At 35.0% G+C, this 15,490-nt stretch overlaps 1 protein-coding gene across 4 annotated transcripts in view; it reads left to right on the top strand.

Moving 5' to 3' along the window:
* The window catches only part of ANKRD12 (ankyrin repeat domain 12), a 156,388-nt gene extending 147,192 nt beyond the window's left edge, over positions 1-9,196 (top strand). For all 4 annotated transcript variants that reach the window (XM_045849633.1, XM_045849634.1, XM_045849632.1 and 1 more), the window contains 3 exons: positions 1,059-1,202; positions 5,656-5,751; positions 6,381-9,196. In XM_045849633.1, coding sequence (XP_045705589.1) covers positions 1,059-1,202; positions 5,656-5,751; positions 6,381-6,566 — 426 coding nt within the window. In that variant the 3' untranslated portion in view covers positions 6,567-9,196. The remainder of the gene's footprint in view (positions 1-1,058; positions 1,203-5,655; positions 5,752-6,380) is intronic.
* The last annotated feature ends 6,294 nt before the right edge of the window (positions 9,197-15,490 follow it).

The following is a 15,490-nucleotide window of genomic DNA, read 5'->3' as shown; positions in this document are numbered from 1 at the left end:
CATTTCTATTAACCTTTTGATAGGGTGGGGGTGACTGCATGTTACATAATTAGAAGTTTTTGGACCCCACCTAACACATTAAGGAAGGAGTGTACTATGCCAAGGGTTTACAAATAGCATCAGATACAGTGTGCTTATTCATGAAAATATTCACTATAAAAAAGAAGTTAGCACTACAATGACATGCTACTTCACACCCATTAGAATGGCTGTAATTTAAAAAGACATAATTAGTGATGGTAAGTAGGTGGGAAAAAATGAAACATTCATACATTGCTGGTGGGAATATAAAATTATGCAACTGCTACTGAAAACAGTTTGGTGGTTCTTCAACAAGTTAAACATAGAATTACCATATATCCTAGCACTTCTAGTTATTTACTTAAAAGAGAGGTAAAAAACATATATCCAAACAAAAACTTGAGCATGAATATTCATAGCCAATATTCATAGCTTTATTCATGATAGCCCAAAGTTGGAAACCATCCAGAAGACCAACAACAGATGAATGGATAAATAATATGTGGTATACTCATACAGTGGAATATCATTCAGCCATAAGAAGGAATGATGTACTGATAGGTGCTACAAACACAGATAAACTTGGAAAACATGTGACGTAAAAGAAGCCAGTCACTAAAGACCACATATATGATTCCATTTATATGAAATGTTCAGAATAGATAAAATTCATAGAAATAAAGAATAGAGTTTTAGTTACCAGGGAAAGAAAGGGAAATGAGATGTGGCTGTGCTAATTGGTATGGGGTTTCCTTTTGGAGTGACAGAAATGGTCTGGAATTACTGGTGATTGAGCATCTTCGTAAATCTGCTAAAAGTCACTGTTGTACACTTTAAAAGAATTTTTAAAAAGAGACGGTTTTGGAAAGAATTTACTTACACTTTAGAACACTAGGAGTTCTCAAAATTCTCAGGCTTACTATGAAGAAAAAACTATTCTGAGGTTCAGGTTCTTTAGCACATTTTAAGTGCTTTTTATTTTATTTGAGAACAAATAGTTGAAGAATTGATGTTTTTTAAATTCTTTGTTCCTCTAGGAAAAACTCATTGTATCCAATGAACAGGAAGTTCTACGAGTTCATTACAGAGCTGCAAGAACATTGGCAAATCAAACACTGCCATTTAGTGCATGCACTGTTTTACTGGACGCAGAAGTCTACAGTGTGCCGCTGGATGCTCAGGTACAATGCTCACTATAGTTAGAATATCCTAAATACAATTTAGGATTTTTTATAATCTATTTCCATTGAGGAAACTTGAATTCAACAATCAGTAAAGCTCAAAGGAGAAAAACAACTCTTTGAGACCAGACTACTCCCAAATCACCTGATCCTCCATTTTCTAAAGTCCTCTAATGTAATATAAGGTCTAATAATAATGTTTATAATATAAAGGTTTATATATACAGGGGTATGCAAAATTAGGTTTACAGTTCTTATGGAAAAATAGGTAAGAATAAATTCTGTGTTTTTTATACTCACAACTGTAAATGTGCTTATGCCTAGATCATGTGTAAATATCTACACCATTATAAATAAAAGCAGATGATTACAAAACACATATGTGTTTAGGATAGTGCCCCTGTACATAACTTGTAATTGTATATAATGGATATTTATACATTCAGTTCTGGCCTTCAAGCAATTGGAAAGGTACTGTAAGCAGGAAAATAATATAGGCATATTGAACTTCTAGGTTGTGACCGTGCCACAATAGGGCCATGATTTTGTTTGATCTTGGATGTCACTGGAATAAATTAAGACACAGTAAGTCCTCATTTAACATAGTTGGTAGATTCTACAACTTTAAGCAAAACAATATGTAATGAAACTAGTGTTACCATAGGCTCATTGATATAAACAAGAGTTAAGTTTCTATGGTATCTCCTCAGCATTATAATAAAACAAACAACATAGCACAAAATTTTGGCCAAGGACTTACTCTAATTAAAAAGCTGTAGTGGTATCTTCAACAAAGCTTACTGCCACATGTAAATTACATAAATTCAGAATATAGGCATTACCAGTTGTCAAAATTTTTTTTTTACTCATAAACCAGAATGAAATTCATTGGTCATAAGAGAATATAATGATTTAAAAAAAGTATAAACTTGGACGATGAAGGATTATCACAAAAAAGGAGTAGGAAATGCTGTTTTAAATAGGACAAACTGGAAACACAAGGTATAAAAAGTACTGGGATGGCCAAAAAGTTCATTTAGTTTTTTCCATACATTGGCTCCAGTAGTACTTAGTTATCTTCAACTTCATTCAAAACAATTCTTCTAGATTGCATTGTGACAGCTGTCATATCGGTATACATTTTAAAAAAAAATTTAGCAGAAATGGCCCTGGCTGGTGTGGCTCAATGGATTGAGTGCTGCCCTGAGAACCAAGGGGTTGCCAGTTCAGTTCCCAGTCGAGGTACATGCCTGGGTTGCAGGCCAGGTCCCTGGTGGGGGGCATGTGAGAGATAAACACACATTGGTGCTTCTCTCCCTCTCTTTCTCCCTCTCTTCCCCTCTGTCTAAAAATAAATAAATATATAAAATCTTTTTTAAAAAATTTAGCAGAAATGGTAAGTTTTTCTGCAGCCATTTTTAATAATTGAAGATGGAAAAGGATACACAACATGTTTGGCATATTGTGCTTTATCTCAAGAAATGTAAAAATGCAACTGAAATGCAAAAAAAGATTTGTGCAGTATATGGAGAAGATGCTATGACTGATCAAACATGTTAAAAATGATTTGCAGAGTTTCTTGGTACTGTTGATATTTTGGCCAAATAATCTTTTGCTGTGGGGCCACCTTATGCATTAAAAGATGTTTAAAAGCACCCCTGCCCTCTACCCACTAGAAGCCAATAGTGGGAGGTGGCCAACATACTCAGAATATCCAAATCAATCAAGTTATTGGTGAAAATGAAAAATGTGTCTTTTTATCTTATGGGAAAAACTAAACAGGCTTTTTAGCCAACCCCAGTGTATTACAGAGAAAATTACTGAATTATCTCTGGGTTTTATTTTTCTCATCTGTTTAAAAACAAAATGTGATCAGCCTCGGCTGGGTGGCTCAGTTGGTTGGAACGTCATTCCTTACACCAAAAGGTTGCAGGTTCCATCCCCAAATGGGTGCGTGTACAGGAGGCAACAGGTTGATGTTTCGCTCTCACATTGATTCTCGCTCTCCCTTCCTTTCCCTCTCTAAAATCAATAAACATGTTCTTGGGTGAGAATATGTTTTCAGTAGATTTCAAACTTTCTTCAGCCACCAACAGCTTTATATAAGATCATTCAGGGGTAAAAATGGCCGTTAAAATGAGTAAGTAGATCTTAAGAGAGAATTATTTGACTAAGAAAATAGACAGTGGAAAGGACTTTACATAATTTACAACTTTAAAGATTTGAAAGGGAAGAATGAATGGTTTTTTAATAAATGAAATAGGCAATTTAACTTTCTTCCTAAAGGCTGGACTAGACCTTGTGATATCTTGAGGTCTTCTTAAGTTTCATGCAATTACAGAGTAATGAATCAATTTTAGAACAATAGAAATCAAACCATAAGGAAAGTCTCTTAAAGATTTCTAGTTCAGAATGGTTGAGTAAACACAGCTGTTTATTTTTTCTTCCTCCCAAAACTCATTGAAATGACAAAAGACATGTAAAAATAAAAACAAATCTATGGGAGAGCCGTATGTAGAGATGGAAAGCCACTGGACCAGAATATTAAGACATTTCTGCTGAAAACATATACTGGTAATGAACAAAATGCAGCAGAATTGAGAAACCTATAAGCCTAGATGAGTTATAAAGAAACTTTCAAAAATAAGTGAATTTTCCCAATAAACCCTCAGAATGAATCACTGGAAAACAGGATCAGTCCTAATAATTAAATTAATTAAAATAAATCACCCTAATAATTAAGAGGCAGAATACATTTTAATTGTCTTGAGGAGAACTATGGAACTGTTACCCATCCTTTTATAGCTGGCTTTATAGTAGAAGGTCTCTCAAATGAGAAGCAGGCTTGTTTTGTATGAGAATAGCTTGTAAGGAACTAAGGGGAAAAAAATAAATCTATCTTTCCTGGGTCAGGGCTTGGATTATTACTATCTTACTCTCTTACCGTATTTCTTTATTTTCAAAATTACTTGTAATATTAAGAAATATTCAACAATAAAATGTAAGTAGTGAAAACATGTTACTTGAGGAACAAGGAAGAAGTGATAATGGCTAAAATGTTAGTGTGATGCAATCTGATGTCTGCCTGTCTCTTTGATAACACTGGTAGTAAGAGTAGTAGTAATGAGTATAGCAAATGTTTATTAGATTGAGTGCTTCCTGTATGCCCAAGCATTCAAAGACTCTTAAATTCTCAAAACAAGATTAAAAGAGATATTTTTATCCCATTTTACAGAACTGAAAATTGAGAGTACATAATTAGTTCAAGATTACACAGTAAGATACAAAGCTGACAGTTGAATCTAGCCTATTTTAATTCCAAAACTCACATTGTTTTTTATATTCTTGTTTATTCTGTTACAGTTGTCCCAGTTTTTCCCCTTTGCCCTCCTACGTCCCACCCCAAACTTGTCTCCCACAGTCCATCCCCACCCTGTTATCCATGCCCATGTCCATGGGTCATTCATACATGTTCTTTGATTGCTCCCTTCCCCTTCTTTCCACCGTTTCCCCACCCCTTTCCTCTGTCAGTCTGTTCCCTGTTTCCGCGTCTCTGGTTCTGTTTTGCTATTAGTTTATTTTACTCATTAGATGCCTTTTATAAGTGATACGGTATTTTTCTTTCACCGAATAGCTTATTTCACTTAGCGTAATATTCCCTTGTGTAGAAGAACCACAGTTTTTTAATCCATTCATCTACTGATAGTCACATAGGCTGCTTCCAGCATTTGGCTATTGCAAAAGTGCTGCTATAAACATTGGGGTACATAAGTATTCTTAAAAGTTGATATAAGAATGGTATAGGAAACAGAAGCCAAAGAACTTACATGTACAGCCCATGGACATGAACGGGGCGGGGGTAATGCTGGAGGGCAGCGGGGTATAGGGTGGAGGGGGAATAAAGGGGAGAAAAAAATTGGGAAAACCATAATAACATAATCAATAAAATACTTAAAAATAAATAAAAATGGCATCACTTTGAAAAAAAAGTTGATACAAGATTTTGTTACGAGCATTCTAAAATATTGGTCCTAAAAATAAAATGCCTTCCTGAAAGACTGTGTATTTAACACTTTTTCTCCCTACATTAATGTTAATGGTAAACTTTAATATTAAATTAAATATTGAAATACATTACATTTTAAAAAGAATATCATAGGCATAATACTTGATACACATGTCTTTTTGAGAAACCTCTTTGACTCACAAAGCAGTAGGATTCTATTTAATTAATAACTAAACCCAGCATCCTAAGAATTCTAATAACCTATCAGTATGGAAATAAATGCTTTATAATTTTTTTAATACTCAGATTTTATGTTATCCTTTTTCAAAATATATTTCCATAATTCTTTAAAATGGGATATACCATAAAAAGATATAATGGCATGTAGATTTTAAAGTGGGTTATTGTATTTTATTATATTCAACTATTTTTAATGTTTTCTTCCAGTCTGATGACAGTAAAACTTCTGTGAGGGATCGCTTTAATGCAAGACAGTTCATGTCTTGGTTACAAGATGTGGATGATAAATTTGACAAATTAAAGGTATGTATGTTTGAGAAGTTCAGTTTAAATGGATGCTTCCGCCTTCATAAACAGATACTGCAGCCATATTAGAGAGGAATGATTAGGAAAGAAAATACTGGTTAGTCATGAAGCTTCACACCACGCCACAACTGGAATATAAAGAAAAATAAAAATTATGTCATATTTTTCAGGATAGTATAGAAAAAGAAGTTTCTAATGGGGATCTTCATGTTTATTGTCCAATATACAAGCCTGGTTATAGTTTACCAAATGGAAGGATGGGAAATCATTAAGAGAAGGAATATATTTTTCAAATAATCTAGAAAGAAAATCATTGGTTTTAGATTTCCAGTGCTTTAAAATCACTTTTCCCTTAGATTTTCTTTATTCTTTGGTTAATTTGGAATTTCACTATTTGAACCAACAGTTTTAAATTAAAGTCTGTGAGATAAGATAAAGATGACGTTGCAGACCCAGAAATAGTTGGCATATGGATACAGATAGGGTAAAACAAATGAATGTGTAACTCAAAAACTTTTTATACCTCTAATATATTGATCTTAATTACTAAAGAAACTGTGGATAAAACTAATTTTGAAATGAAGCAAATTTAATAAGAATAACTGATTAACTTTTCTTTTAAATAGACCTGTCTTTTAATGAGGCAACAACATGAAGCTGCAGCTTTAAATGCCGTTCAGAGATTAGAATGGCAGCTCAAACTCCAGGAACTTGATCCTGCAACCTATAAGTCTATCAGCATTTATGAAATCCAGGAATTTTATGTTCCCCTTGTTGATGTTAATGATGACTTTGAATTGACTCCTATATAGCAGCCATTACTTCCTGTTGTGTCATCTTAAACTGATAAGGCTCAAGGGTGTTATACTGTGGAATACTGCCTTTTGACAAAAATATTAATATTATGCCTTTACAATTGTTGGTAAAGTTCAACTAAAGTTTGGTTAATGTAGTAAACACTGTCATTTTATAAAAAAAAAAGAAAAGAATTATTTTGGATCTTAGTTCCAGTTTCTAATTGAAAATTACTATTTATTATTGGTGAAAGGGAAAGACTGCATTGGAGCATGTTGGCAGGCTGTGGTTGATGTTTAAAAAGTTGAGAATCTACTAACAGCGCTGGAAGTTGTTAGCACTCTAAGTAACAAGATAACCACTAGTATGCAAATCTCTTTTCAAGTTTTATTAAAATATATCAGTAAACTAAAAGGTTCAGTTCCGACCAAATAGTTTCTAATGTGGAAGAAAAACTTGGCACAAAATTTCTTCAGTTTATTATATCTGTAAATTAATTGTACAGTTTTCTTTTCAAAAGTTTAATATTGTCTTCCTTTTTAATAACTTATTTTATACATACTGTGCAGGTGTAAATCTTGTAATTAATAGTCATGATGTATACAAAGGAATTGATAGTTAAAACATGTACAAAGAAATAATTGTAAAACTGTTTTGTCTAATGTTTTATTGGACCAAAGTTGTAGTTTGTATGGGGTGTAGCAGTAGAGTATTCAGGTAACAAACCTTTTAAATAAGGCATGCATGTGTTTGAGTTAGCTTGTTTTCATCACCATAACTGTAAAGGTTGTGACTTAGTTGTATTGCATGCTTCCTATAATTTAACTCTCTTCATAAGCGATAACCTGAAGTAGTAAGGTGTTTCATAACTAGTCTCTTGGAATAGTACCTGTGACTTACTATGTTGGACATATTATTTAGAATTAATCATACTAAGAAACAGCTCTTTTTTTTTTCATCTCACAGTAGGGCCTATTCTCTCCTCCCCCCCAAATGCCTTTGAATGAAAATTCTGAAATTGTAAATGTCTATTTTAATACTCAAGTATGAATCTGTGAATATATGTAAAATATGTTGAATAAATTTTATTGGTCATGTTAAATCATTGTAAAACTTTTTTACATTGCTAAAGTGTAATGTTTTAAGCTTAATAATAACCTTTGCACTTTTAAAATAAAAACTGAGTACCCTAATGAAGAAAAAGATATTTGGTAGTCAAAAAAGAAATGGGTATATTCTGATTGATCTCTAAAATGTTCATGAAAAATTCATTAATATGTTGTATTTTTTTCCTAGAATCAACATGCAAACCATAATTTTTAGAATTTTATAATTAAGATTTGGTATGCTGTTTTAAATAAAATAATTAGCAATACACTTAGAAAAAGTTCAGTTTCTCCTATAACATGATACAGACTAAATTTTTAGTAACAGTTTTGATCTGAAATCTGCTGCTAAACTAATTAAACATTTTGAAAGGAAAATTTAGGTTATATGTATAATTAATTATAAGTATACGAGATAAAATTTATAGAACTTTCCACAATATTTTCTTGAATTATAAAATAATACTGGGTATTCTTTAATCTGATAGCGAAAAGTAAAAAGAATATATGAGGCATAAAGTGTTTTAAATTCAGCTTGCAAGTTGGAAATTCCAGCTGATGGGAAAAAATGTAAAAATTAAAATTTTTGAGTGCAAAGGTACATTTTAAGCTTAGGGATTTTTTAATTTCCACATCAATTTATATTTAAATTCATGTTGTACTTGGCATGCGCAATAAAGAAGCACGTGTAAAAATTACACAGTGCAAGAATTTTAATATAAAGGTTGTATGTGGTAGTATTTAGAAATTTAGATGGGAGATTTTGGCCTTTTTTATTGGATAATTGGGGCCAAGAAAGGCAGGGTAGATTTTGAAGCACTGGTTTTGTGGAAGTTAAGTTTATTAAGGCTGGAAACATTAAACCTAATTTATAAAAGCAATACTTTTTAATATGAAAAACAATGCAAATTTTGTTTATACTTTGCTTAAAAGTAAAAAAAATATTTGAGCATTGAAATCACAGAAAATATGAGAAGGGTATGTTTATACAGCATTTTTTGCTGATGGTCCAACCTGGAGGGTAGGGGGAATCAGTTTAGTCAAACACAACAGGCTGCAAAGGAGAAAAAGCAAGCAAGCAGGAATCTGGCATGTTTTAGTCATTCCAGCTTTTTTTAGTATTAACCACAGTTCTCACCCTCTTTTGTGGTACCTCAAGTTGCTGGAGCCTCTCTGCCATGATTGTGCTTCTACAGATTTCCTTTGTAAAGTGACTCAGAGACGATCAGGATAGCTTGAAAGAAAAGTGAATGCCTTTTCAGTGGGAATTTGTCCTTAAGTAAGTAATTAAGGGCTTTTGATATTGAAGATATTCTGAAGCTCTGAAATGCTAGAAAAAAACTTGGAATGGAGTATATGCCTAAAAAGTTTAGGATTCTGAAAAAAAAATGAAGGATGATTAGTTTAATCAGTGATTTTTTTTTAACTATTCAAATATCATGAACAAGATACTAAATTGTACCTAAGGATTTGTATTTCTTTAAATCTTGTTCTAAATCATATCTGTTTAATAAATGACTAGTTGGTATTTGTGCATGTTATTTAATAAAGAGTTATATTTTTATAGAAAAAATAAGAGTGAAATGTGTGCTAAATTTTTTTCCATTTCTATATTACTCTGTGCCAAACACTAATATTTACTTGGGCAGCTAGCAAATTTGCAGAAATGGTTTTGTTGGGGAAACAAACAGCATCTGAAGAATTAGTCTTTCAAATTTCAAGTCTGTTTAGTAATAAGGTCTCAAAAATTAATTTTAAATGTTAGACATGCTGCAGACTTCATAACTGCAAAAATGTCAAGCAAAGACCCCATGAAGCTCATTTTAATGGACTTATTAAGAATTATACATTATTCTAGAAATTGGGTTCAGTGCTAAATATCTAATTTTCTTAGTTATCTAACACATGAGCAATATTTTTAATTCTCTTTGATACCCTAACACATAAAATCACAAAATTTTATATAGAGGAAATTTCCTATTTGAAACTCATGAGATAGTTTTATATTTTAAAGAAAGTATTTGCATAATTTTTTAAAAATCTTTTAAACATTAAGAGTAGAAAGATTGTTAACAAGAGCTAATAACCTTTGGGAAAGCTTATGTGAAGTTTAATTGGCTAAAATATCTTGCAGTTCATTTTCTTAGTGGCTTCTTGGGATCGAAGTCTTCTCTGTACCTAAAATGGAGATACAAAGTCTCCACAGAAGTACTTATTCAAAAAAAAAAACAAACATCAGAAAAAACATTACAAGTAAACTACAGACTAACATTCCTTTTGAACATATTCATGTCTCAGTAACATTCAGAATAGGCAACAGTTCCTTAATTAGGATAGAAAAAGTACAAACCCATAATAGAAAAATACTTAATAAATTGGACTTCAAAAGTTCGATTTAAAACTTTCGTTCTTCAAAAGACACTGTTAAAATGAAAATGTAAGCCACAGAGTGGGAGAAAGGATTGGTTCCAAACATATCTGATAAAATATTTGATTCTAGAATACAGATAATAAATTTTTCAATTCTAACACACACACAAAAAAAACAATTTTAACAGATGTTTTTACTATAGAAGAAATATAAGCCCTGGCTAGTGTAGCTCAGTGATTGAGTGCTGGCCTGCAAACCAAAGGGTTACCAGTTCAATTCCCAGTCAGGGCACATGCGTAGGTTGAGGGCCAGGTCCCCAGTGAGGGGTGAGTGAGAGGCAATGACACATTAATGTTTTTTTCTCTATCTCACCTTCCCTTCCCGTCTCTAAAAATAAATAAAATCTTAAAAAAAAGATATATGAATGGCAAAAAAAGGCACATTAAAAGATGCTCAGTGTTATTAGTCACTAGGAAATACAAACTAAAACCAGTATATACCAACTAGAACAGCTAAGATGAACATTTAAAATACCAAATATTGGCATGAGTATTGAGCACCTAGAACTCTTCCATTGCTGGTAATTCAAAGTGATTGCCATTTTGGATATCCATTTGGTGCTTTCTTATAGTGTATAAAAATACACTTACTGGCCCTGGCTGTTGTAGCTCAGTGGATTGAGCGCTGGCCTTCAAACAGAGAGGTCACTGGTTCAATTCCCAGTCAGGGCACATGCCTGGGTTGTGGGCCAGGTCCACACTTGGGGCGATATTTCTCTCCCTCTCTTGCTCCCTCTCTTCCCCTCTCTCTCATAAAAAAACCCACTTACTGTAAATATGTGTACTTACTAGCAATTCCACTCTTAGGTATTTTCCTAAAAGAAAAGAAAACAATGCTAACATAAGAATTTGCTATCAACCTTCATAGCAACTTTATTAATAATAGCTCAAAACTACAATGAACCCAAAAGTCCATCAACTGATGAATAAACAAACTGGTATATTCATACCATAGAATACCACTAACACAAATGCATTACCAATACATGGAACAACATGGATGAATCTCAAAATCAGTATAGTCAACAAAAGATATCAAACGCAAAAGACAGTGTAACATATCATTTATATACTCTAAAAAAGTCAACACTATAGTGATAGAAAGCAGATAAGTACTGACAGGGATGAGGGTTTAGGGGAAGGAAACTGGGATAATGGAAATATGATTGTGGTTGTGGTCAAACCACTGTATAATACATTTGTCAAAACCCATCAAGTTGAACTTACATGTAAATTATACCCCCCATAAAACAAAAATAGTAATGCTTTTTATTCTTGATAATCACTGTTTCAGAGTTCTTTCAGTTGTTTTTAATTAGTATATTTATAATTCATCTGGATAGATAAAAAGAATTTGCAAAGACCATCTTTTATACATCTTTATTAGTCATGGCTTCATTGCTTTGTAATTATCAGAATGGGAAATTCAATCCTTTGGCATAGCTGGTTGGCAGTGGTAGGGTCTGGGGATAATGGTTAAACAGACTATTACAGTTGTTTTTTTTTAAAGATTTTATTTATTTATAGAGAGAGGAGCAGAAGGAGAGAGAGAAACATCAATGTGAGAGATATCAATAGGTTGCCTCTCATACCCCTAACTAGGGATCTGGCCCACAACCCAGGCATGTACCCTGACTGGGAATCGAACCTGCAACCTTTCTGTTCACAAGCCAGCACTCAATCCACTGAGTCATACCAGCCAAAACAAAACTGTTACTACAGTTTTACATCATCACTGTGAAGTCTTGTTCAATACCAGTTTCATCCTAAGGGGACCAGGTCATATCAATCATTCTATAGGTCAGGATGATTTATTTGATATAGTTGTAATTTCTACTTTGTTCAGTAAAGCATCTGTATGAAAAATAATGCTATCATCATTAGTCATGAATTGCACGTGAATTCCACAATTCTATGTAGTGTTGAGTGGTAAGTCAATCTATGTATTTATGCTTATTTCTCTGTAGATACCAAGCTGTTAGCGGATCAGGAGGCCACCAAAGAAATCAAAGACATTCCATTGCTGGCCCTCCTGGACCTCATGTCCCACCAGGCCTCATAAAGAGGCATTACAGACAGCTCACAGGTCCTAAGAATGGCCTTATAAAAAGAATCAAGCTCTCATCTGCTTCCAAAGTCCTGGAATTCTACACTTAGCCAGGTGTTCCTTTGGCTTAAGTTTTTCTACATGAGGTGAAAGCAAATACCCCTGAAGGTGAAACACATTGGATACTGCATAACTTGGTATAAATGAACTTACAAAGTTCTTTTCAGAAAGTTAATTTAGATAGGGAGGCTGGCAAATGCCTGTGTCCTGAGTTACCTGAAGAAGAGAGAAATCATGGTGACAGTGAAGGAAATAGAATGGAGAACACCAATAATTCTAAAGTGAACAGGAAGAATGGTTGTGTTGACTGTGCCAGGCATGATATCACACATATATGTTTTACTGGTTCAACTAACCCTGATAACAGTGCTATTAGGAAAGGGCTGTTAATTATATCCTTTCATGTGTGAACTACCAGGCTTGGAAAAGATCACTGAGTTACCCACAATTACACAGCTAGTAGGAGACCAAGACCCTGGGACCAATCTGACTGATACCAACTGGTTTCTGTGGCACTTTATTTAAGGTCTGCCAGGGCCTCTGAAGCTCACTTTACCTAAAGCTGGCCCTCTACCTGTTATTACCTACCCTGAGTTACCCACCAATCCTTGTTTCAAGCATTCTGAACGTTGGCCACGCCAGTGAGGGGGAGCAGGCTCAGAACATGGTGTTGGCAGTTAGGAGCAGTATGTCAAGTGGTGACTGAGGACCAGAGCCAGGATAGAGATCAGACACATATTTGAGGACATAGAACCAGAGCTAAAATACACACTACTTCCAGCTGGCATTTTATTGTGTTGACTGTTTCAACATGCACCTCCATCTATTTTACTGCACACTTTTTTACCTGTGCCCTCTTTGTCTTATATGTATCAGGATCATAGTAGGTACTCAGTAAATGTTTATCTACTTAATGAAAGAACTATACACTGAAAGAATCTAAGTAAAGAATTGATCAGAGAAGAAGGAGCTTAATTAGATAAGGTCTTGATTTCTGCAAATATGAAATGAAGACAAAATCAGTAAAAAAAACACAACATGTATTGGGTTGGCCAAAGACTCCATTTAATTTTTTCCATAATGTAAAAGACACATTTTTTATTTTCACCAATAATTTCATTGATTTGAATATTTTGAGTATGCTGGCTGTCTCCCACTATTGGCCTCTAGTGGATAGAGGTCAAGAGTGCTGCTAAACATTTTCCAATGCATAAGACAAAGAATTATCTGGTCAAAATGTCAATGATACCAAGAAACTTTACAAACCACTTTTGATACACTCAATTAGTCACAGCACCTTCTCCATACACTGTACGAATCTCATTTCTTTGCATTTCAGTTGTGTTTTCAAATAATAAAGCATAATATACCAAAATTTTGTGTATCTTCTTCCATCTTCAATATTAAAATGGCTGCACAAAAATTGACCAATTTTGATGTTTTTTAAATGCATGCTGATATGGCTGTCATAATATAGTCTAACAAAATTGTTTTGAATGAAGTTAAGGACAACTACACACTACTAGAGCCATCATACAGAAAAAACTAAAGAAACTTTTTGGCCACCCCAATATTCAACACTCACTAGGTATCCTCATGTACTGTGTCCTCAAAACCTGAGTATTATAGAAAGAAGTACTTAGGCATACCTTAACTTTGCTAAAAGGACTTAGTAGACACCAATGCAAACATATATTTTAAAAGTTGGTACCTGCCCTGGCTGCTGTGGCTCAGTTGGGGCATTGTCCTGTAAACCAAAAGGTGGCTTGTTCTACTCCCAGTCAGGTCACATGCCTGGGTTGCTTGTTGCACCCCACTCCAGTCAGGGCACATGCAAGAGGCAACTGATCAACGTTTTCTCTGACATCAACATTTCTCTCCCTTCCTCTCCAAGATCAATGAGCATGTCCTTGGGTGAGGATGAAGAAAAGTTGGAAGCAAGATTTTTAAATTTAGAGACATCCTGGGGTCATTCATTTAAGAACCAGAGAAAGGGCCCTGGGGAAGAAATGCAGTGTCCCTGTATGCATGATATTTTTTTGGTCATTATATACTTCCATAAGAATTTAAGAAATGTATGAATATCTACACATTTAGGTTTTACTGAAAAAGGATTAGAGGTGAATTCTATCGTTTTGAACATTAATATAAGCAACGTTTGCTATATAACGTTACTGTAACCTATTTTTAACCAGCCATCTCAAAATGCTTTTTTAAACTACTTGTGAAATTGCCCCAATTAAAATACTTCATAAATACAAAAGTTTAGTTTTCTGGAAAGGAAAAAGAGACTCAGCAACATGCTTTGGGTAGTGGGAGTTGTACTTAAACTAAAGAGGTATAAGTTTTGGTGAAGACAGTGGCAGAAGTAAACACAGTGCTGCCATCCTCCCACAACCACATCAAAGTCACAACTAAACTACCAAACAGCCATCATTCAGAAACACCTGAAATCTTGCTGAACAGGCTAAGATGGCATCGGAGTAGGAAGGAGCAGATTCAGCTTCCCTCTGCTCAGGGGAGAAAATCCTGACTGATCTATGGAGCAGAGAAGCAAGCAACCAACATACTTCAGCATATGTGAAAATAGGGGACCAAGGATTGTGGCAGAACCGAAAAACTGGACTCTTAAGAAGAGTGCTGCAACAAGGTAGGGTCCCAGGGACTAGCGTGTGGTACAGGGGCTGCAGCCCCAGGCCAAGTGCCCACTGCTGGGTTTGCCACAGAGTCTGGGAGAGAGCTGGGACAACTGCTCCCTCCCCAGCCAAACAAGGTCTGAGCGGCACTGGGAGGAATCCAGGTGCTAGCAAACACACAAGGGCTGTGAGCACCTTAGGAGGCTGTGGACACCGGAGAGGCTGGGTCGCGCAGTGGGCCCTGATCCCCACAGTCACTGGTCTACCTGGAGAGTTTGGCTGCAGGAGAAGCCAGGCCACTGTGTGGAGCGGCAGGCTTGAACAGGAGGAATTTCTAAAGAGGAAGGAGTGAATAGACAGACACTGTTTGGGGAATTCTCCTAAAGTGATCAATCGCTCCAGCCTCCCTGCCACCCAGCCAAGGGCACACATGCAGGGAGAGCATCCCCGCACCCCAGTCCACAGCAGTAACCCTGGGGAAAGACCTGATTCCCACACCCAGGGCGCAAGGCTGAGGAGGCACGTTAGCTTCCCAGACGGTGTGGGAGCCAGGGCAAGCACCACTGACCAAGGAAGAAAAGCCAAACCAATCACCCCTCAACCTGGTGCAGCCAGCAAGAGCAGAAAAACTGGTTGGGCCACTTTGAAACCAAGAGACTTTT

Source organism: Phyllostomus hastatus, unplaced genomic scaffold, assembly GCF_019186645.2.
Source record: "Phyllostomus hastatus isolate PE091 unplaced genomic scaffold, TTU_PhHast_1.1 phas_contig_80, whole genome shotgun sequence".
Classification (NCBI taxonomy): domain Eukaryota; kingdom Metazoa; phylum Chordata; class Mammalia; order Chiroptera; family Phyllostomidae; genus Phyllostomus; species Phyllostomus hastatus.
This window is presented reverse-complemented; position numbering and strand designations above follow the sequence as displayed.